Source organism: Callorhinchus milii, unplaced genomic scaffold, assembly GCF_018977255.1.
Source record: "Callorhinchus milii isolate IMCB2004 unplaced genomic scaffold, IMCB_Cmil_1.0 Scaffold6, whole genome shotgun sequence".
Classification (NCBI taxonomy): Eukaryota; Metazoa; Chordata; class Chondrichthyes; order Chimaeriformes; family Callorhinchidae; genus Callorhinchus; species Callorhinchus milii.
Window position 1 is genome coordinate 10,715,957 of NW_024704747.1, and position 22,615 is coordinate 10,738,571.

The 22,615-nt window shown below is 42.5% G+C and overlaps 1 protein-coding gene across 1 annotated transcript; it reads left to right on the forward strand.

Moving 5' to 3' along the window:
• Positions 1–4,979: 4,979 nt before the first annotated feature.
• Positions 4,980–21,202, forward strand: LOC103188935 (protein mono-ADP-ribosyltransferase PARP14). The gene is made up of 14 exons (XM_007909129.2): positions 4,980–5,276; positions 7,983–8,125; positions 8,218–8,260; positions 8,914–9,120; positions 11,203–11,430; positions 11,545–13,796; positions 14,417–14,650; positions 15,105–15,326; positions 15,826–15,901; positions 16,121–16,270; positions 19,662–19,832; positions 19,912–20,118; positions 20,205–20,828; positions 20,967–21,202. Exons 1-14 carry the CDS (start codon positions 5,087–5,089, stop codon positions 21,200–21,202), a joined length of 4,983 nt encoding a protein of 1,660 aa, XP_007907320.1. The 5' UTR covers positions 4,980–5,086.
• The last annotated feature ends 1,413 nt before the right edge of the window (positions 21,203–22,615 follow it).

Sequence of the window (22,615 nt, forward strand, 5' to 3'; positions counted from 1 at the left end):
TTGAGCTGAGCTGTGTTGAGCTGAGCTGTGTTGAGCTGTGTTGGGCTGAGCAGTGTTGGGCTGAGCTGTGTTGAGCTGAGCTTTGTTGAGATGAGCTGTGTTGAGCTGAGCTGTGTTGAGCTGAGCTGTGTTGAGCTGAGTTGTGTTGAGCTGAGCTGTGTTGAGCTGAGCTGTGTTGAGCTGAGCTGTGTTGAGCTGTGCTGAGCTGTGTTGAGCTGAGCTGTGTTGAGATGAGCTGTGTTGAGCTGAGCTGTGTTGAGCTGTGCTGAGCTGTGTTGAGCTGTGCTGAGCTGTGCTGAGCTGTGTTGAGCTGAGCTGTGCTGAGCTGAGCTGTGTTGAGCTGAGCTGTGTTGAGCTGAGCTGTGCTGAGCTGTATTGAGCTGTGCTGTGTTGAGCTGAGCTGTGTTGAGCTGAGCTGAGCTGTGTTGAGCTGTGCTGAGCTGTGTTCAGCTGTGCTGAGCTGTGCTGAGCTGTGTTCAGCTGTGCTGAGCTGTGTTGAGCTGAGCTATGTTGAGCTGAGCTGTGTTGAGTTGAGCTGTGTTGAGCTGTGTTGAGCTGAGCTGAGCTGTGTTGAGCTTAGCTGAGCTGAGCTGTGTTGAGCTGAGCTGAGCTGTGTTGAGCTGAGCTGTGTTGTGCTGAGCTGAGCTGTCTTGAGCTGAGCTGTGTTGAGCTGAGCTGTGTTAAGCTGTGCTGTGTTGAGCTGTGCTGAGCTGTGTTGAGCTGAGCTGTGTTGAGCTGAGCTGCGTTGAGCTGTGCTGAGCTGTGTTGAGCTGAGCTGTGTTGAACTGAGCTGTGTTGAGCTGAGCTGTGTTGAGCTGAGCTGTGTTGAGCTGAGCTGAGCTGTGTTGAGCTGAGCTGAGCTGTGTTGAGCTGAGCTGTGTTGAGCTGAGCTGAGCTGTGTTAAGCTTTGCTGAGCTGTGTTTAGCTGTGCTGAGCTGTGTTGAGCTGAGCTGTGTTGAGCTGAGCTGTGTTGAGCTGTGCTGAGCTGTGTTGAGCTGTGCTGAGCTGTGCTGAGCTGTGTTGAGCTGAGCTGTGTTGAGCTGAGCTGTGTTGAGCGGAGCTGAGCTGTGTTGAGCTGGGCTGAGCTGTGCTGAGCTGAGCTGTGTTGAGCTGAACTGAGCTGTGTTGAGCTGAGCTGTGTTGAGCTGAGCTGTGTTAAGCTGAGCTGAGCTGTGTTGAGCTGAGCTGTGTTGAGCTGAGCTGTGTTGAGCTGTGTTGGGCTGAGCAGTGTTGGGTTGAGCTGTGTTGAGCTGAGCTGTGTTGAGATGAGCTGTGTTGAGCTGAGCTGTGTTGAGCTGACCTGTGTTGAGCTGAGTTGTGTTGAGCTGAGCTGTGTTGAGCTGAGCTGTGTTGAGCTGAGCTGTGTTGAGCTGAGCTGTGTTGAGCTGAGCTGTGTTGAGCTGAGCTGTGTTGAGCTGAGCTATGTTGAGCTGAGCTGAGCTGTGTTGAGCGGAGCTGAGCTGTGTTGAGCTGGGCTGAGCTGTGCTGAGCTGATCTGTGTTGAGCTGAACTGAGCTGTGTTGAGCTGAGCTGTGTTGAGCTGAGCTGTGTTGAGCTGAGCTGTGTTGAGCTGAGCTGAGCTGTGTTGAGCTGTGCTGAGCTGTGCTGAGCTGTGTTGAGCTGAGCTGTGCTGAGCTGAGCTGTGTTGAGCTGAGCTGTGTTGAGCTGAGCTGTGCTGAGCTGTGTTGAGCTGTGCTGTGTTGAGCTGAGCTGTGTTGAGCTGAGCTGAGCTGTGTTGAGCTGTGCTGAGCTGTGTTCAGCTGTGCTGAGCTGTGCTGAGCTGTGTTCAGCTGTGCTGAGCTGTGTTGAGCTGAGCTGTGTTGAGCTGAGCTGTGTTGAGCTGAGCTGTGTTGAGCTGAGCTGTGTTGAGCTGAGCTGAGCTGTGTTGAGCTTAGCTGAGCTGAGCTGTGTTGAGCTGAGCTGAGCTGTGTTGAGCTGAGCTGTGTTGTGCTGAGCTGAGCTGTCTTGAGCTGTGTTGAGCTGAGCTGTGTTGAGCTGAGCTGTGTTGAGCTGAGCTGAGCTGTGTTGAGCTGTGCTGAGCTGTGTTCAGCTGTGCTGAGCTGTGCTGAGCTGTGTTGAGCTGAGCTATGTTGAGCTGAGCTGTGTTGAGCTGAGCTGTGTTGAGCTGTGTTGAGCTGAGCTGAGCTGTGTTGAGCTTAGCTGAGCTGAGCTGTGTTGAGCTGAGCTGAGCTGTGTTGAGCTGAGCTGTGTTGTGCTGAGCTGAGCTGTCTTAAGCTGAGCTGTGTTGAGCTGAGCTGAGCTGTGTTGAGCTGTGCTCTGTTGAGCTGTGCTGAGCTGTGTTGAGCTGAGCTGTGTTGAGCTGAGCTGTGTTGAGCTGTGCTGAGCTGTGTTGAGCTGAGCTGTGTTGAGCTGAGCTGTGTTGAGCTGAGCTGTGTTGAGCTGAGCTGTGTTGAGCTGAGCTGAGCTGTGTTGAGCTGAGCTGAGCTGTGTTGAGCTGAGCTGTGTTGAGCTGAGCTGTGCTGTGTTGAGCTGTGCTGAGCTGTGTTTAGCTGTGCTGTGTTGAGCTGAGCTATGTTGAGCTGAGCTGTGTTGAGCTGAGCTGAGCTGAGCTGTGTTGAGCTGAGCTGTGTTGAGCTGAGCTGTGTTGAGCGGAGCTGAGCTGTGTTGAGCTAAGCTGAGCTGCGTTGAGCTGAGCTGTGTTGAGCTGAGCTGTGTTGAGCTGAGCTGTGGTCGGCTGAGCTGTGCAGAGCAGTGTTGAGCTGAGCTATCTTGAGCTGAGCTGAGCTGTGTTGAGCTGAGCTGTGTTGAGCTGTGCTGTGTTGAGCTGTGCTGAGCTGTGTTGAGCTGAGCTGTGTTGAGCTGAGCTGTGTTGAGCTGAGCTGTGTTGAGCTGAGCTATGTTGAGCTGAGCTGTGTTTAGCTGAGCTGAGCTGAGCTGTGTTGAGCTGAGCTGTGTTGAGCTGAGCTGTGTTGAGCGGAGCTGAGCTGTGTTGAGCTAAGCTGAGCTGTGTTGAGCTGAGCTGTGTTGAGCTGAGCTGTGTTGAGCTGAGCTGTGGTCAGCTGAGCTGTGCAGAGCAGTGTTGAGCTGAGCTATCTTGAGCTGAGCTGAGCTGTGTTGAGCTGAGCTGTGTTGAGCTGTGCTGTGTTGAGCTGAGCTGAGCTGTGCTGAGCTGAGCTGTGTTGAGCTGAGCTGTGTTGAGCTGAGCTGTGTTGAGCTGAGCTGTGTTGAGCTGAGCTGTGCTGAGCTGAGCTGAGCTGTGTTGAGCGGAGCTGAGCTGTGTTGAGCTGGGCTGAGCTGTGCTGAGCTGATCTGTGTTGAGCTGAGCTGAGCTGTGTTGAGCTGAGCTGTGTTGAGCTGAGCTGTGTTGAGCTGAGCTGTGTTGAGCTGAGCTGTGTTGAGCTGTGCTGTGCTGAGCTGAGCTGTGTTGAGCTGAGCTGTGCTAAGCTGAGCTGTGCTGAGCTGAGCTGTGTTGAGCTGAGCTGAGCTGTGTTGAGCTGAGCTGTGTTGAGCTGACCTGAGCTGTGTTGAGCTGAGCTGTGTTGAGCTGAGCTGTGCTGAGCTGAACTGTGTTGAGCTGAGCTGTGCTGAGCTGTGTTGAGCTGAGCTGTGCTGAGCTGTGTTGAGCTGAGCTGTGTTGAGCTGAGCTGTGTTGAGCTGTGCTGAGCTGTGTTGAGCTGAGTTGTGCTGAGCTGAGCTGTGTTGAGCTGAGCTGTGCTAAGCTGAGCTGTGCTGAGCTGAGCTGTGTTGAGCTGAGCTGTGCTAAGCTGAGCTGTGCTGAGCTGAGCTGTGTTGAGCTGAGCTGAGCTGTGTTGAGCTGAGCTGAGCTTCGTTGAGCTGAGCTGAGCTTCGTTGAGCTGTGCTGAGCTGAGCTGTGTTGAGCTGAGCTGTGTTGAGCTGAGCTGTGTTGAGCTGTGCTGCGCTGTGTTGAGCTGAGCTGTGTTGAGCTGAGCTGAGCTGTGTTGAGCTGAGCTGTGTTGAGCTGAGCTGTGTTGAGCTGAGCTGAGCTGAGATGTGTTGAGCTGAGCTGTGTTGAGCTGAGCTGTGTTGAGCTGAGCTGTGTTGAGCGGAGCTGAGCTGTGTTGAGCTGAGCTGCGTTGAGCTGAGCTGTGTTGAGCTGAGCTGTGTTGAGCTGAGCTGTGGTCGGCTGAGCTGTGCATGAGCAGTGTTGAGCTGAGCTATCTTGGCAGCTGAGCTGAGTTGAGCGGAGCTGGCTGTGTTGAGCTGAGCTGTGTTGAGCTGCTGTGCTGTGTTGGAGCTGTGCTGAGCTGTGTTGAGCTGAGCTGGTTGTTGAGCTGAGCTGTGTTGAGCTGAGCTGAGCTGTGTTGAGCTGAGCTATGTTGAGATGAGCTGTGTTTAGCTGAGCTGAGCTGTGTTGAGCTGAGCTGTGTTGAGCTGAGCTGTGTTGAGCAGAGCTGAGCTGTGTTGAGCTAAGCTGAGCTGCGTTGAGCTGAGCTGTGTTGAGCTGAGCTGTGTTGAGTTGAGCTGTGGTCAGCTGAGCTGTGCAGAGCAGTGTTGAGCTGAGCTATCTTGAGCTGAGCTGAGCTGTGTTGAGCCAAGCTGAGCTGTGTTGAGCTAGCTGTGCTGTGTTGAGCTGGGCTGAGCTGTGTTGAGCTGAGCCTGTGTTGAGCTGAGCTGTGCTGAGCTGAGCTGTGTTGAGCTGAGCTGTGTTGAGCTGAGCTGTGTTGAGCTGAGCTGTGTTGAGCTGAGCTGAGCTGTGTTGAGCTGAGCTGAGCTGTGTTGAGCTGAGCTGTGTTGAGCTGAGCTGAGCTGTGTTGAGCTGAGCTGTGTTGAGCTGAGCTGTGTTGAGCTGAGCTGAGCTGAGCTGTGTTGAGCTGAGCTGAGCTGTGTTGAGCTGAGCTGTGCTGAGCTGTGTTGAGCTGAGCTGAGCTGTGTTGAGCTGAGCTGTGCTGAGCCTGACTGGTGGTTTGAGCTGAGCTGTGCTGAGCTGAGCTTGTGTGAGCTGAGCTGTGTTGAGCTGAGCTGTGTTGAGCTGAGCTGTGCTGAGCTGAGCTGAGCTGTGTTGAGCTGAGCTGAGGGGAACTGTGTTGAGTTGTCGGAAATCAAAACTGAAAGTGAATTCAATAAACCTTATTGACTTGGGCTGTTGTTTGAGAGAGGAGACGAGATGGCGGAAGGTCGGTGTGAGTTCCCTGTCCTGGTGAAAGGCGACTGTAAAGCAGAAACGTTTAAGACTTTAAAAAACAAACTACAACTTTACTTTCAAAGCCTAAAGCTGTCCGGCGGCGGGGAATGCATTGTGGAATACGGAGAACCGTCCAAAGCACAAGCCGTGGTGTGTTTTGCAAGTGAGGAAGGTAAATGCATTGTTGTTCTTTTATTTAATCTTCATATGTTTGAGATGCAAATTACGATGTAGTAAAATTTGATGTTAAGAGTACAGTAACAATTCTCCTTTAACTCACTGGGTGACTCCTGATTAATCCAAAAGTGAAGTTTTAAAAGCAATCTCTGTAATGATCACAGATCTCAGGGGCGGACACTATATCTGCACTGGGTTTTGTGGGCGTTTTCTGCAGAGAAAATGATACCAGACCTGAGGAAACAGATTACTATTTGGGGGTTTTGCTCGTCTACAGTTTGGCGTTAGAGGGAGAGTTAGTGCAGATCTTTTCCCCAACGGGGCAGCGTGTCAAAGGGGAAGATCATGACAGACTGTTTTTTGTATGGTCTGTGTGTACTTTGGTCCGATCTAATTTATTATTGTCTTATGTTCCTGTCGCCATTTATGATCAGTGCTTCGATTGGGTAATCTTCACTGCTCTTGACTGAGCTCCTGGGATGGTCTGACCTGTTGGCAGCTGAGGGCCTGATCCCAGATTTGAGAAGCGTTCACTGGCGCAAAACAATATTTTATCCTGATGCCACACCCGGAGCCCCCGGTGACTGGCACCTGTATTTGCTCATCACCCAATAATGTTAGAAATGGTTCGGGGCTGGAACATCGCCCCCTGGGCCAGACCGGGCCTGCAGGCCGGTTGGATCACTCTGATGTAGGCGGACATCTCAATTCAGTGCTGGGGGGTACTGCATTGATGGTGATGGCAGCATTCAGATGAGATGTTGAAATTCAATTTGCGTCTGCCTGCTCGGGTGGGCATCACACATCCCCCCGCATTGAGGGAATGGAGTTTCTCCCAGTTGGGGACAGGGGAAACTGACTATTCGGGAGATTTCCCAAGTGCCTCCGTGAATGGTGCTTTTATGCTGTTTGTGGAACAGCCATGTGGTGAGCTGTGGAATGGAGTTCCAATGGATGGGGGCAGAAAGGCTGAGCCAGGCCGGCTAGGGGACATGGGCCGACCGGAGACCGCTGAGTGGAGGAAGCCAATAGGTCTAAATGGAATTAACAGGTCACAGAGGTAGGGAGGAGCAAGGCCATGGGGGGCTTTTTAAGGTGAGGACAAGAATTTTGAACTCTATCCTCTGGGGTTGAGGTGCCAGTGGAACTGAGCAAGAATGGGGGTGAATGATCTGCAGCCGGTGGAGGGAAGAGTTGGGCAGGGTGACAAACAAGGAGTCAGTGTAATTGAGCCTAGATGTGATGATTGTATGGATGAGGGTTTCGGTGGCATGAGGGGAGAATAATTGGTGGAGCCAGGCAATGTTGCAGAGATGGGGGACGGCAGAACAGGTCATGGGACGATGTGGGGTAGAAATGACAGTTGAGGGTCAAACAAGTTGCCAAGTTTGCGTCCTGGCTTAGTGAGATGTAGAGTGTATCAATGAGTGTGATGCTGTCAACGCCTGAGGTGCTGATTGGACCAAGCAGGGGGTGTCTTGGTCTTGTTGACATTTAACTGCAGAAAGTTAGCTCTCATCCAGGTCTTGATATGTGACAGGACAACAATTGTCCTGGTGTCAAGGGTGGAGGCAAAGAGGCAGAGTTGGGTGTCATCCGCATACATGAAGACTGTGAAGATGAACTGAGAGAAGAGGCAGCAGAGGAGGATAGAATGACAGTGTTGAAGGCGGCAGAGAGGATAAGGAGGGCGAGGAGACAGAGGGAGCCCTGTCACAGATGGACAGAATATCATTTGTCACTTTGAACAAGGCTGTTTCTGTGCTGTGGGAAGCGCGGAAACCTGGTTGGAGGGGTTTGTAGAGGGAGTGGCAGGAGAGGAAGGAGAAAAGCTGGGAACTCATTTCAGGACCTTGGAAACGAAAGGGAGGTTGGAGATGAGGCAGTAGTTGGAGAATAGGGATGGGTCCAGGGAAGGTTTTTTGAGGATGAAAGTGATGACGGCTGTTTTTAAGGGGTGGGAATGGTGCCAGTGGATAAGGAGAGGTTGATGATGTCTGTTAATAGAGGGGCAAGAAGATGGAACTGGGAAGTAAGGATGGGATCGAGGGAGCAGATGGTGGGCTTCATTTTAGAGGTGAGAGAAGAGGGAGAGTCAGGGTCGAAGGTGGAGGAAGGGATGGGGTGTGAGGGGGAGGTGGGGAGGGGCTGGCAGTAGAAAGAGCAGAGCCAGCTGAGTGGATACCCTCGATTTTGGACTTGAGGAAGTCCAGCATCTCCTTGCATCTGGAGTTGAAGTAGAGGATGGGCAAGGCCCGAGAGGGTGGATGGTGGAGTCGGTTTGTGGTGGAGAAGAGAAGCCTGGGATTGTCCTTGGCTTCCAAGCTTACCTATAAATATGCAGCCACTACACTGTACAGAAAACTCTTTGAAGGATTTTGAAACATTCTGATGTAATGAGACACTGTGCGAAATGCTAGGCTGCTGAATACTTTGACGGTAACTAAACAGAAAAAGAATACTAAGGGTTAAATTAATCTCAGACATGCTTAGCATCCTGGGGACTTTCCATGACATTTAACCCAGTGGCAGCTACGTATTAGTTTCATATTAGTGATTGTTTTCCATTAACTCTTACCATGCCAAACAAGGCTTTTAAATACAAATGTTTCATTGTTGCTTTGAAGTAATACTTTCTCCCGGTGAGCAACCTATGAGTTTGTGACGTAGTAAATGATATGAACCTTCCTTTATTTTTCAGTAAGAAATCGTGTACTGAACAAACCAAGTCACGAACTGGATTTGAAAAAAACAGACAAAGTGCAACTTGTCGTTACACCCCTGGACAAAAATGCAGCTGAAGATAAAAATAGAGCTGTCGCTCAACAGGCTGAGCAGGAATCTGTAAGCCTAAAAAATACCTTACATAATTATTCACTTCTGTTAGGTGTCTTGTTGCTTGTTTAAATTGCCTTTATATTTAAACTGTTTTAAAGGCAGTGGAGACTGCAAGCAAAACACAACAGAGAAAAGAAAAAGGTACTATACATTAAAGGGAAGTACAATCATAATAACATATGAATATGATAATGATTCAGAAATGAATTGCCACTTTAAGGAAACTGTTGAGTCAAATAATTAGCATAATAACGAGTCTAATAATTAGTACATACTTTGTCCAATTGTGTAACTACTTTGATACAAAGGTAACATTCCATCCTTGTAATCAAAATAATTTATCATTATTTTATGATAGATTGTAATACAATCAAGAGAACTCAATTGTGAATAATTATTCTCCCTTCTCTATGATGAATAACTCTTGTTAAATAACTTAAATTTATATTTAAAAATCTACAATATAGTGTATTGCAAATGACATTTTCCATTAAGGAAAATAGCTCAAGCCTGTTGAACTTTTATATTCTGATGTAAGTCCCATCAGGGTTCATAAAGAGTAAATTTGTTCTTATTATCTTCTTGTCCTAGCGCCTTGAGACATTCTCCTGACATAAAAGGCGCTATTCAAATATAATCTTGTATTGCATTGTATTGTATTATTATAACAGTATGTGCTTGTGGGAAACTAACTCTTTTTTAAAAAATTCTGTTCCTCTTGTGTCTTTCTATATGTCTGGATGTTGAATCTATTTTATGTGAGAAAGTTCATTCAGTCAGTTGTGTTTCATCAGGTGCAACAGCATTTGAAGATATAAAGAGTGATGATCCTTATCATCCCTCTGCTGTTGTGCTAAACAATCTTTCTGAAAATGTCACAACTGACCTGCTGATTCTCTTTGTGGAGAACAACAGTAGATTATCAGAGGGAGAAGGTGACTTTACCTTAGAAATGTTGAGCGATATTGATGCTGCTGTTGTGATCTTCAAAAAAACTATTGGTAAGATACAGTACTTTACTGGTAAAATACAATCCTGAATTACGCATTGATTGTTTTTTGGATTAAAATTGGTGGTAGTGTGTGTGTCCTACACTTAAAGTTTACTACTAAGCATTTGTTCTTCAAACAATAAATGGAGCAATGTATTTTGGACAATAGTTTGGACCAGCAGTTAGGACCATTTTGCTACCAGTTGCTCAGGGAACTGCAAGAATTATTTAACAACAACAACAACAACAACAAGATTCCATTTATAAAGCGCCTTTCACGTCAGGAGGACGTCCCAAGGCGCTGCACAGTTGGGTCATGACCCGAGCAGGGGGGAAATGGTCAGGGTGAGGGGAGGGAAGGGAGGGAGCGAGGAGGGGGAAGAGAGTCGAGAGGGGAGCTGAAGGCACGGTCAAAGAGAAAGGTCTTGAGACCGGCCTTGAAGGAGGAAAGGGAGGAGGCGGCGAAGGCACTGGGGGATGGAGTTCCAGAGCCTGGGGGCTGAGAGGCTGAAGGCCCGACCACCGATGGTAGGGCGGTTGGGGCGGGGGATGTGGAGCAGACCGGAGCCGGAGGAACGGAGGGTACGGGCAGGTAGGTAGGGGGATAGTAGGTTGGAGAGGTAGGAGGGAGCAAGGCCGTGAATGGCCTTGTAGGTGAGGATGAGGATCTTGAATTCGATCCTCTGGGGATGGGAAGCCAGTGGAGGCGAGCGAGGGTGGGAGTGATGTGGTCCCGAAGCCTGGTGCGGGACAGTACACGAGCTGCAGAGTTCTGAATGACCTGCAGCTTGTGGAGGGAGGTGGCGGGAAGGCCGGCGAGGAGAGAGTTCCCGTAGTCCAGCCTTGAGGTGACAAATGATGGAAACATTTCTGAATTAATGATAAAATTAACAGACTGGAGTTCCCAAAGGTCAACATGACAAGGTAGTTTTTCCTATAGTTGCAGGCAGTATATGGAGGATAACATATCAAAAGTATTTATGAAAGTACTTAGATAACACCCTATCTCTGACAACAAATGTTGTTTATTCTGTAAGTCCAGAGAAGGCCCAAGAGCTCCCACGAAGACAACTGTGAGTCAAGAGTTAAATATGAAAAGAAGGTTCAAAGAAACAAATGATAATTTAATTTAAGTATTGAACATCAATATGGGATTATTTTGTTGGAATATAGAAGACAAAATTACAATTTAAATTAAGATAGTAAGACGTCTTTATCAGAGGTCTTTGTGTTGGCCTTTGGGTTAATATTATTTTCTACCCTATGCTTATAAAATAAATAATAATAATCCTTGCATTTACTTGTCTTATCAAGTAATTGAGATCTCTCAAAGCGCTTCACAGAATATACTGTAAAGTTGTGTGACTATACAGAGTCCCTTAAGCATAGTGTGTGTGCATTTGCCTCTGGTTCGATTCCCGGGCAGGGTAAAATCTTAGGCAAGTTTCCTGACTACACACACCTCTTTTTACCCAGCAGTAAGTAGGAACCTGGTTGTTAGTCGATTGGTGGATCGCTTTCCGGAGGGTAATAATCTCCAAAAGTGTATTTGTTTACTCAATCCATGACTTTTTGTGGGACACTGCTGTGCGCAATTGGCTTTCGCATTTTATCCACAAAATACACAGTCTACAATATACACTTTACAATATATTCTGTGAAGCGCTTTGAGACATCTCAATGACACGGTAAGGTGCTATATCAAATGCAAGGATTATTATTATGTGGATTTTATGGACAAAATCTTATTAGCAAAAGGGGGATTATATTAGTTCTTTTGATGTTTGTTTTCTTTCACATGAAGGTGGACACTAAGACCCTGCTGCTAGTAAAATTGTAATGCCAAATATCTTCTGACAGAATTGTCAATGCATGTAAAATAGTAGTAAAACTATGAGTAGTAAAACAGAAAAACAATTTAATTACCTAACAATTCACCAATATTTGCAGATATCATTTTATTCACAATCATGTATACCACTATCATTTGTAGAAAGTCTCTATAAAACTATTGAATATTTACTGTTGAATATTTTAACAATTTAAACTTTTAAAAATGTATAATTTTGTATATTTATTTGAATCTTTTTAGATATTTTTGAATTCATTGCAAAATGTTCTGGTAAAGTTATCGAAAGGAAAAAAATTGTTGCAAAGCATTTGGAAATCACAAGGAGTATCCTTGTTGAAAACCTGTCTCCTGCTGTGAGTGATGAACTGCTAAAGCTGTATTTTGAAAAACCGATCTATGGAGGCGCAGTTGTGAATGATATTGTTCTTGAAGACAGTTCAGCTATTATTTCCTTTCAAAATGCTAAAGGTAACAACTCCTTTAAAACTGATTAGGTATTGATTCACATGAAGTGTACAGTACTATTTCTATATGTTTCTGTAATTTTTTCCCAATGATAATTATTTGTGTTTAATTTTCCAGATTTGGATTCAATTCTGGATAAGGATCATGTGGTTGATAAGAAGCCAATCCTTGTCTATCCCTATTATAAGTCCTTGGCTTCAGCTCTATATGGAAACAAAGGACCAGTGGTGAAAATGCCAGATGCATTTCCTGTGACTGTCAATCCGTATATCTTGAATTTTCTCAGGGATAAAAGATATATTGGAGAAATCAATGACAAAATGTCCAAATGCTATTGTGATGTTGTGTGGCCAGACCTGGGCAAACCAAACATCATCAAGTTATTACCTTCTTTCTCAAAAGTAGTGAAAGGATTGACAAAACTGACAAAGGTTTGGAAGAAGGAAGCTTTAGATACTATAACATCCATCTTGTTAAAATACACCTTTGCTGAAAATAATATTAGTTTGCCAGTCTGGAAAGCAGTACAGCCAGAGATTGACCAACTGTCGAATCAGAACGTGTCTGTTGTATTAGACATGCCACTAGGGAAAGTGATATTAGTCGGGGAGTACAATCCAGTCAATGAATTGAAACAGCAAATGAGAAACATCATTGAAATCGCTTTTCGAAAACAAGAAAGGGAAAATCAAAGTATTTCACAAACAATAGATCTTAGTCCAGCTATGTATACTTTCCTGCAACACAATGATCTTCAAGAAAATCTTTCTATTCGATTTGCTGATCTTTGGATGAACTATGATGCCACCACTGGATCCTTAATTCTTTGTGGTTTACAACATGAAGTGCATGGAGGCAAAAGCTATGTTTTACAAGAACTTATTAATTTAAAACAGAAACAAATAGAAATGGATAATTTACTTATCTGTTTTCTACAGATGGTGAAAAATAATGAAAGTTGTCACCGAATATTTACCTCCCTTGGAATCAATGCAGTGTATGAAATAAAAGATAATGGCTTGGTCTTGTACGGGAAGGAAAACAACATTCTCTTTGAGGCAGAAAGAAGCCTGGAGACCATTTTTAATATCAAGCAGATTGTTGTAGAGAATAGAGATCTCATTGCAAAGAGAGAATGGAAACAACTACTCAAGGAATTAGACAAAAAGTTAAACTATTCCCAGAAAATATTTGAAATTGAGGAAATGCCATTTGGTACAGGGGTAAGGATAGCTATTTTTGGTTTTTCCGATGCTGTCAACCAAGTATTTGAACATCTTGATGATTTTGTCAACAAAAATGCATTCATAAAGAAATTCATTGAAGTGGAATCCAGTGCTATGTTGGGGTTTTTGGTTCACTTTCAGAAGATTACCTCATTGCCTCACACTGAGAAGAAAGATGTGAAAATTGAGGTTAATGAAAACCAGATGAATATTAAACTCTCTGGACCACGGGAGCACGTGTGTGATGTAGAGGATTTCATTAGGAAAGAAATATCCTTGTTATCCTTCAGTGTTTTAAATCTCACTGAACCAGGAATAAAAATATATTTCAAAGAAGAGAAAGATATACTTGCTGCCTCAGTAATGCAAAAATTCCACTGTGTGATCAAATCACAAGAAAAACATTTCTTGAAAAGTGACAATAAAGAATCCTCTCAGCTTTGTTACCAAGTACAGTTACCTGATGGGCCTTTGGTTGCTGTTTTGAGGGGAGATTTATGTGGTCATCATGTTGATGTGATTGTAAATGCAGCAAATGAAAATTTACAGCATATTGGGGGCCTTGCAGGAGCAGTATTAAAAGCAGCAGGGCCAATGTTGCAGACAACTTGTGACTATATCATCAAAACACAAGGAATTCTCAAACCTGGTGATGCAGTCATTACAGATGCAGGTAACTTGCCATGCTCCAGTGTTATTCATACAGTTGGCCCAAGATGGGGAAGTAATAACAAAGAAACGTCTGTGAAGTCTTTGAAACGTGCAGTGAAGGAGAGCCTACGACTGGCAGAAATGTATAATCTTAGATCAATAGCAATTCCTGCAATTAGCTCAGGAATTTTCGGCTTTCCCTTAAAATTGTGTGCAGAAATAATTGTCCAATCGATTAAGGAATTTTGGAAAGATTCTAAAGGAAGACTTAGCCTTCAAAAGATTGATCTTCTGAACAATGATAGGAAAACTGTTGAAGCTGTTTTAGATGCAGTTCAAAGGGAATTTGACGTTTACATAAAAACTCCTTCCATGGGGCAAAGTAAAACGGAGCTCAGAGTTCAAGAAACTGGAAATGTCAACCAAGAGAAAGCCCTCACAAAGAAAGATCCAAATGTCCAAATTGTAACATCATGTATTCAAAATATGAAAGTAAGTTATCTTTGTCATATTGATATAGTGCAAATGGAATGAAGTAGCTCTATGTTAGATAATTCAACTCATAAATCACAAGACTGCCCAGTCTTTTGTGATGATTTCTCCTTTGAACTTTCCTCTCTAAGCTTTAAGTGATGGCACCTCTCTGTTTCTCACAACCTGGCTTGTTTTTTATTGTATTAGTTTTACAGTAATGTTGCTAAATTAAATTACTGCTCGTCTACATGTTGCTATTAAACTCTAAATGACCTTCCCTCACAACTCTCTTTGCTAAATTCTTACATTGTTGAAATCAAAGCACATCATACTATTTCCTTTCTCCAACATATTTTTTCAAGCACCTCAAGAGTGCAAAATTCCTTTTAATGTTTTGCCCACAAAATATACAGTCAATTCACTTTACAGTATATCCTGTGAAGCGCTTTGAGAAGTCTCGAAGACTTGAAAAGGCGCTATATCAAATGCAAGGATTATTATTATTATTTTATCCTTATTTTTCTACCTTTTCTTCCTGCAGAAAATAATTACCCTAATTAGGCTAGTTATTATTTTATTTTGTATTATTTATTATTAGTTATTAATGTAACTAACAAAAATCAATGTTGATATTTCAGACAGATGTTATTGTTACTTCAGTTGGCCCGGATTTGTGCCTTAAAAAAGGAGCTATTTCATTTGCAATATACAATAAAGCTGGTCCAATGCTTCAACAATTGTTAATGAAAGAAGCTAATGGAAACGTTCCTGAAGGAGATATCATTATAACAAAGGGATGCAATCTTAACTGTGATGTTGTCTTTCATGTCATTGTTCCTAAGTGGGATAAAGGAACTGGAAATGCATCAGAGGTATGTATATTCTAACCAACTAGTGACTATCCTCCTTGGGGGAGAGGTAAGCGGGGTATCCTTGGCGCTGAATTGGCTCCAAAGTGACATGCCTCTGTGGCGGTCTCAGTAGTCCGATTCCTCAGCCAGGCAGGTCCACAGTATTCCAGGGTACTGCTGATGACAGTACTGGCTCATCAGCAGGACCTGGAAGGGCAGACCAGTGACTGAAGGCAGTCATCCCCCTGTTAACCCTGCAAGCGAAAGCCATAGTGGGTAGGGTGGTCCTAGCAGCCATTTCCATGTGTAGGTGGGATGCATGGAAATCTCAGTTTGGTTTGGATACTCTTAAGCATAGTGATGGGTTTCTGCTTGTGTCAGACACCCACCCCCCAAAAAAATTATATATATTCTGACGTCAATATCTTAAGAGTAATAGACACACTTAGGGGAATAACTGTTATTTATTTTACAGATCCTGAAACACATCATATCAAGTTGTTTGCAGAATGCAGAAGCATTGCAGCTCAAATCAATCTCATTCCCAGCTATTGGAACTGGCCTTCTTGGTTTTCCAAAAAGTCATGTTGCTAATATAATGTTTGAAGAAGTCTCAAAATTTACCAGTGTTTATCATCCAAAGTTTCTGCAGGATATTTATTTTGTGTTGCATCCCAATGATGAACAAACTATAGCAGTAAGCATTTTTTTTTTAGGAAATATAGTTAAGATCTCTTTGAAGACTCATTTAATCACAAACTTCAGTACTGTCATAAAAAATGTATCTAGTTGTTGAAATACAATATTCATTATATACAATATACAATCTTGTGTAAGGATTGTTATGGTTTTCCAGATATGCTGTTAAATATAATACAGGATAATTGTGTAATTAAAACAGTTTCTTGCTAACTTTAATAAACATTGGTGTTGCATGTAAGCATCCATATCTACAGTGCACTTTAAGTACCATCTTAAAGTTATATTTAACAAACGACCTGCTAAGAATAGAAGTATTGTAATTTAAAGAAAAATTTACAATTGGTATAAAATTTTATTTGTTTTTTTGGACTTAACTGTCCTGGAAGATTACACATAATTATAATCATATAACTGTTAAGAATATAAGTGTGGGGAATGGTGATCCTGGCTCGTTTAATTTAACTATTATTAATAAAAATTTTGGATTATTTTAGGCATTTTGTACGGTATTCAATTACCCGGCTCCCAAACAAATGTTAGCATCTGCTAGGGTTGAAAAAAGATTCACAGGTACGTATCATTTCATAAAAGAATTAAATGATTATAACTGGAACATATTTTAATAATTGGAATATAACCTAGTACATGTACAAACATGCAAGTTCATAGCCCTTAGTCTTTTACAGTTTAAAAATGAATTCACCAAACACATTTGTTATCTGTAAGTTTCAAGCATCTTTTGTTAATGAATGGCAATAAGTAATGTTGCAATGATCACTTCTCTTCCAGAGCAAGTCTTTGGAAGAACTTCCTTACCCAAAGAATATTTAGCTGAAATGAAAGTGGGAGAGATTTTGCTGCAAGTTGTACTTGGAGACATAACAAAGGAGACCACTGACATCATTGTGAATTCAACAGCTTCCTTTGAAATGAAAACAGGTAGAATAGAATTTTTCGATGAGGTAATGGAGAGGGTGGATAAAGGTAGTGCAGTTGATGTCGTTTATATGGACTTTCAAAAGGCATTTGACAAAGTGCCACATGAAAGACTTGTAAGAAAGATATAAATCCATGGTATAAAAGGGACAGCGGCAGCATGGATCCAGAACTGGCTGGGAGACAGAGAGCAGAGAGTTGTGGTGAACGGCTGCTTTTCTGACTGGAGGGAAGTGTACAGTGGTGTCCCCCAAGGATCGGTATTAGGACCATTGCTCTTCTTAATATACATAAATAATCCAGACTTGGGTATAGCAAGCACCATTTCCAAGTTTGCGGACAACACAAAGTTAGGCAAGGTAGTAAACAGTGAGAAGGATAGCTGCCAAATACAGGAAGACATAGACAGAATGGTAAAATGGGCAGACACATGGCAGATGAGTTTCAATGTGGAGAAATGCGAGATAATGCATTTTGGAAGAAAGAATGAGGGGAGGCAATATAGGCTGGTAATACAATCTTAAGGGGGGTGAAAGAACAGAGAGACCTGGGGGTTCAGGTAAATGAATCCTTGAAGGTGGCAGGACAGGAAGATAATGCTGTAAAAAGGGCATATGGGATACTAGGCTTTATAAATAGGGGCATAGAGTACAAGAGTCAGGAGGTTATGATTAACCTGTATAAAACACTTGGTTAGGCCTCAGTTAGAATACTGCGCCCAGTTCTGGGCGCTACACTATAGGAAGGATGTTAAGAAATTGGAAAGGGTGCAGAGGAGATTTACGAGGATGGTACCAGGAATGAGGGACCTTGATTATGAGGAAAGGCTAGTGAGGCTGGGATTATTCTCATTGGAGCAGAGAAGGTTACGAGGAGACCTAATAGAGGTTTTCAAAATCATGAGGGGATTTGATAGGTTAGAAAGGGAAAAACTTCAAATCCAGCAAGGATTTTCATTCAGCCAGTGTAACATATTAACTTTTTATTGGGAGCTATTAACCAAAGATACAACTTAAAGCCCACTCTCAGAAATACTCCAGTACACCTCACCCTGAAGTGTTGGGATGTGGGTCTGTATCTCCGCAGAGAGTTCCTGAATTCAATTGTGCACCTGTTACCAATTTCCACCTTTGACAAGAGGAAAGGAAACATGGGACCTTTTATATTTATATTTTGCCCACAAAATATACACTCAATTCACTTTACAATATATTCTGTAAAGCGCTCTGAGACTTCTCAAATGCGGGATAAGATGCTATATCAAATGCAAGGATCATTATTTATTATTATTTATTAATGCTGGTTAAATTTTAATAGAGTCCCATCACTTGACCACAAATTGAAAATTCATATTTGTTTCTCTTGCTATATTGAGAGGCCAGAATTCATAGTGACAAACATAATGGATAGTTATAAATAATCCCATCCTTCAGATGCTGTGCACAAAATGGCTGCCATGTTCACCCACAAAATAGATTGTAGCATCCTGTAGCTCAGTGTGGTCCAACAGATGGCACACGGGCCACCAGCGGCCCAGGGGGTGATTTTATGCGGCGATGGGGTAGGAGAGAGAGAGCGGGAGAGAGAAGTGGGGAGAGAGAGAGAGGGGGGGAGGGGAGAGAGAGGGAGGAGAGAGACGGGGAGAGAGAAGTGGGGAGAGAGAGGAGAGGCGAGTGTACGTGTGTGAGAGGTAAGAAAGGGGGAGCAAGAGAGAGACTGAGAGAGTGATTGAGAGGGGGAGAGTAGCGAGAGATTGAGAGGGTGTGTGAGAGGGGGAGAGTGTATGGGAGAGAGTGCGTGTGAGAGAGAGGAGAGGGCGGAAGAGAGAAGGAAAGAGGAGAGGTGGAGTGTGAGAGGGTGTGAAAAGGAGAGTGAGAGAGTAATTGAGAGATAGAGAGAGTTTGAGAGAAGGAGAGAGTGCCCTCCTCCCTCCCCCTTCTTTCTCTCCCGCTCTCCCCCCCTCGCCCCCCTCTCCTAAGCTCTCCCCACTCTCCTGAGCTCTACCCCTCCCTCTCTCTACCCTCTCTTCCCACAAGGCGATTATGGAGCCTTGACAGAGGAAAAGATAAGAAATCAAATTGTGATCAGAATTAAAGCCAACAGAATAAGGAGCAAGCTTTTGAAACAGGAAGACTTGAGTTTACAGAAAGTGGTACAAATAAATAAATGTCAGAAATGTCAGAAGAAAACTTGAAAGAGTTTAAACTAAATGTAGAACAAGAGATGGGCATTGATGAACTGGCTAAGAGGAGTTGGAATAATACAGATGAAGAATATGGAGCACAGCTAACATATAGACCTAGAAGAAAAACACATAACAAGGAGACATGAGAGCAATTTGGACTATAACACACTTTCAGACGATGTCCAGTGGAAGGGAGAGTATGTTATATTTGCAACTAAAATGGGCATTATGCCAGAAAGTGCAGAAATGGTAATACACAAAACACAGGAGAATTTTGCAAGGTACAGAATACTAGAAATAGTGATAAGTGACAATGGACCACAGTTTGTAAATGAAGAATGTAGGGAATATAGGGAGAAAGAACAGTGCAAACAATCAAGAAAATGTTGAAGAAAGCAGAAAATGCAAAAGAAAACGAGCATCTAGCAATTTTAACTGAGAAATGAAAGGTCACCGGCACATATGTTAATGTCAAGGCGACTAAGGGACAGAGTAATATGTGGAGAAAACAGATTAACATCGCAACTGTAAAGAAAGAATAGAAACGCAAAACAAAAGGGAGAATGAAAAGAGAAAAGCTTCAAAATAAAGGAGACGGTGTGAAAGAAGAAAATCAAAACAGAGGGGTGGACAAAAGGGAAAATAGATAAAACCAGATAAACAACCAAGATCATATTGGATAGAAGATAATAATGGAAACAGATACATAAAAATGTTGTGAGAGATGAGAAAAAGAGCTACGGATGACAAGAAGAATGAACAATAATAGATGACCAAAGATAGATCAGAGGAAAGAGAGACAAAGCGACAACATCAGGAAGAGAGATTAGACTGCAAGCAAGATTAATAGCAGGTTAAAGAAAAACTGAAGAAAGGAAGGTGTTCGATACTCCTTTAAGAGAAAATGGACAATTAACAAAGAGCTAATGAGAAGAAGGGCAGGAAGTATAAAAAGGACTCTGGGAGTGGAACAAAATGTGTGTGATTGAGAATAGTGTGTGCTTGGAAAGCCAAATAAAGAAGCTACAAAACGCACCTTTGATTTGGATCAAGTAATATTACACTGTGGGACTACTGCTGTGGAGTAGCTACTACTCAACTTCACAGAAACCGCTGTTTCCATTAAAGCTGTTGATAATTCAAATAATTTTAATGGTTGCATATCAAATGTTAAAAGCATTGTTTTGAAGTATTTATTTACTTTCAAAGGAACCAACAGACAGGAAATAATCACAAAAGGAGGATCTTTGCTTTGCAAAAATACAATTCATCTAATTGCACAAGAGGAACCTGAAAAAACCAAGAGTGGTGTTGTCAAAGCTCTTCACATTTGTGAAACAAACAGAATCCCTTCCATTACATTTTCCACAATTGGAACAGGTTTGATTTCATATCTTTTTTTAAAAAATTGTGAAATAATGTAGTTATTTATGCTGAATATCTGTATAATCTATAACAGGACAGATTGGAATTAACCCTTCATTGTTTGCTGATGCGATGATACAAGGAGTGGCAGAGTTTGCAAACCAGGAACAAGTCATTTTCTTGAGCGTTGTTCGAATAGTCATTTCTAATCCCCAAACGTTTGATGATTTTCGTAAGAGTATGCAGAAAAGAGAGGGCACCAGGCTGACTGAATCAGAATCCATATTCACAAAGACAAAAAGTAAGTGTCAAAAAATATATATTTACCTAAAAGTTAATTTTATGTCTTTGTTTTTTACTTAACAGTATTTCTGATCCTCCTGTTAGATCGATTGACATCATTCATTTTTGGAAACAAAATCAAGGAAAATAAAAGGAAGCGAGAATTGATCATTTTGGCAGATCTAATCGAGCCAGCGATTATTCATATTTGTGGAGAAAGCGAACAAGAAGTAAAAAATGCAGAATCTTGGCTGAAAGAGCTTGCTTTAAATCAGCTTGATGGTCAGGTCATTACTAATGATCTCTTATATGGATTTGGTAAAAGAGAACATGAAGAATTGAGATGTCTACAAAAACAGCTACAAGTCAAAATAGAGTTTGAATACAAACAATCTGTGGTCGAGATCAGAGTTTGCGGTCTGAAAAGAAATGTGTCCTCTGCCGGTTTTAAAATTCATCAGATGATGGAGGATGTTAGAAAAGAACAGGAAAGAATCAATGATGAGGAACTGATCAGCCACATGGTGCAATGGCAATTTAAAGACGGCAATCAATTTATGCCATTTGACAATGCCACAAACTTCAAACTGGAAAATGCATTTATAATGAAGGAAAATTCTGTTGTGATAGAAATCCATTCCAAGACAGTTACTGTGGATTTTAACAATAATACTGCAGAAGACATCAATCACAAGAAGTTTGCTGTAAAGCGTGTCTTGCTGGCAGAAGGTAAACTAATTTAGGAAAGTATTCCCAAGCGGAAACCTTTTTCCAATTGTAACACAATTTCAGCTTGGTGAAACAGTGCACTGTGTCTGTATGGAATAATTATGAGAAAAACAATATTATGTTTTTTAATCTATCAAGGAGAGGATAAAAACATTCCAAATCACTGGGAAGATATGAACGGGTTGCAATTTAAAGAAGTTGAGCTATCAAGAAGTTCACAGGAATATGTTGATGTAACGACTTCATTTCTGAAGACCTCTGCTCATTATACCATAGTCAAGGTACAGCTACATAACCTTTTAAAAATGCATTTTTTAAAGGGTGTTTTATTTAATAGTTGTTTGATAATAGAAATAAAACACAAAACTTTTTAAAACTTATTTTTAGATGCCCTGCTTTGCTGCCAGTTCTAGCAGGGTAGGAGATAACCAGAATAAATTTAAAATATTTTATTCTTTCTGATTTCATTTAAATCAGTAAAAAAACTGGGAGAAGATAGTTATTATAATTGGTGCTATAACTATGATTACATTTGTTCTGAATTCATATTCTCTGCACAGATCAAACGAATACAAAACCTATCTCTTTGGAAAAAATACCTGCTTGAAAAGAAAACAATAAGTGAAAAAAATGCTCTTGGAAACAAAAATGAAAGGATTTTGTTCCATAAACCGACTCGGCAGTCAGTGGAGATGATTAGCACTCGAGGTTTTGATCGTAACTTCACAGAACTGCCAGGTATGGATTCAAGCCAACCTTTTTTATAGCAGCTGTAGCGTAATTTTCATAAATCCTAGAAAAATCAATCTTAGGTTACAAGAAAATATATGCCAGATTATTTGATGGTTATTTTCTAATTTCTGATTTCATTTTCATAGAATCATAGAATTATGCAACACAGAAGGAGGCCATTCGGCCCATCGTGTCTGTGCTGGCTCTTTTAAAAGAACTGTCCAGATCAATCCCACTCCCCGCTCCCACCCCATAGCCCTGCAAACTTCTCTCTTAAAAGTTGTTATCAAATCAGCTTCCACCACCCTTTCAGGCAATACATTCCAGATCCAAACAACTCACTGTGTGAAAACATTTCTTCTCACCTCCCCACTGTTTCTTTTAACAACTATTTTAAATCAGTGTCCTCGGATTACTGACCCACCCACCAGTGGAAATAGTTTCTCCTTTTTCACCCTATCGAATCGCCTCATAATTTTGAAAACTTCTACTAAGTCTCCTCTTAACCTTCTCTGCTCCAAGGAGAATAATCCTAGCTTCTCTCGCCTCTCCTCACAGCTGAAGTCCCTCATTCCTAGTACCATCCTGGTAAATCTCCTTTGCACGCTCTCCAATGCCTTAACATCCTTCCTAAAGTGTGGAAGCTAGAACTGAACACAGTACTCTAGCCGAGGCCTTACCCATGTTTTCTCCTTGTTTTTGACCTCACTGAACTTCATGGAATCTGTGAACTATCCACTCTAACAATCCAGAGTGGCTTGCACTCTGATATACACAGCACTCTCACTCCAATGGCAATGAAAACCCATTTTGATATGCAATATCTGAGTGAAAATAATTATCAGCAATTAGATAAGTCTCTAGTCTTATATTGAAAATAAATCATTGTATAGTTAACACAGCTTAGTACTGTCTGGTCTGTAGAATTCTAACCAGTCAGCAAAGGGTCGACATTTACCTTACTTTCTCATATCTACAGTGACTGAATCTGCAGCACAGGCAGATTTTAGACAGATTTTGGGGAGGGAGTTGAGAAAAGGTGATTTGGAAGGTAT

Excerpts from the sequence above, each read along its gene's own strand:
- LOC103188935 (XM_007909129.2), top strand. The coding sequence starts at position 5,087 with ATGGCGGAAGGTCGGTGTGAGTTCCCTGTCCTGGTGAAAGGCGACTGT. Across the intron at positions 16,271-19,661 it reads TTCCTTTGAAATGAAAACAG|GAACCAACAGACAGGAAATA; the intron begins GTAGAATAGAAT and ends TTACTTTCAAAG. Across the intron at positions 20,119-20,204 it reads CATATTCACAAAGACAAAAA|ATCGATTGACATCATTCATT; the intron begins GTAAGTGTCAAA and ends TCCTCCTGTTAG.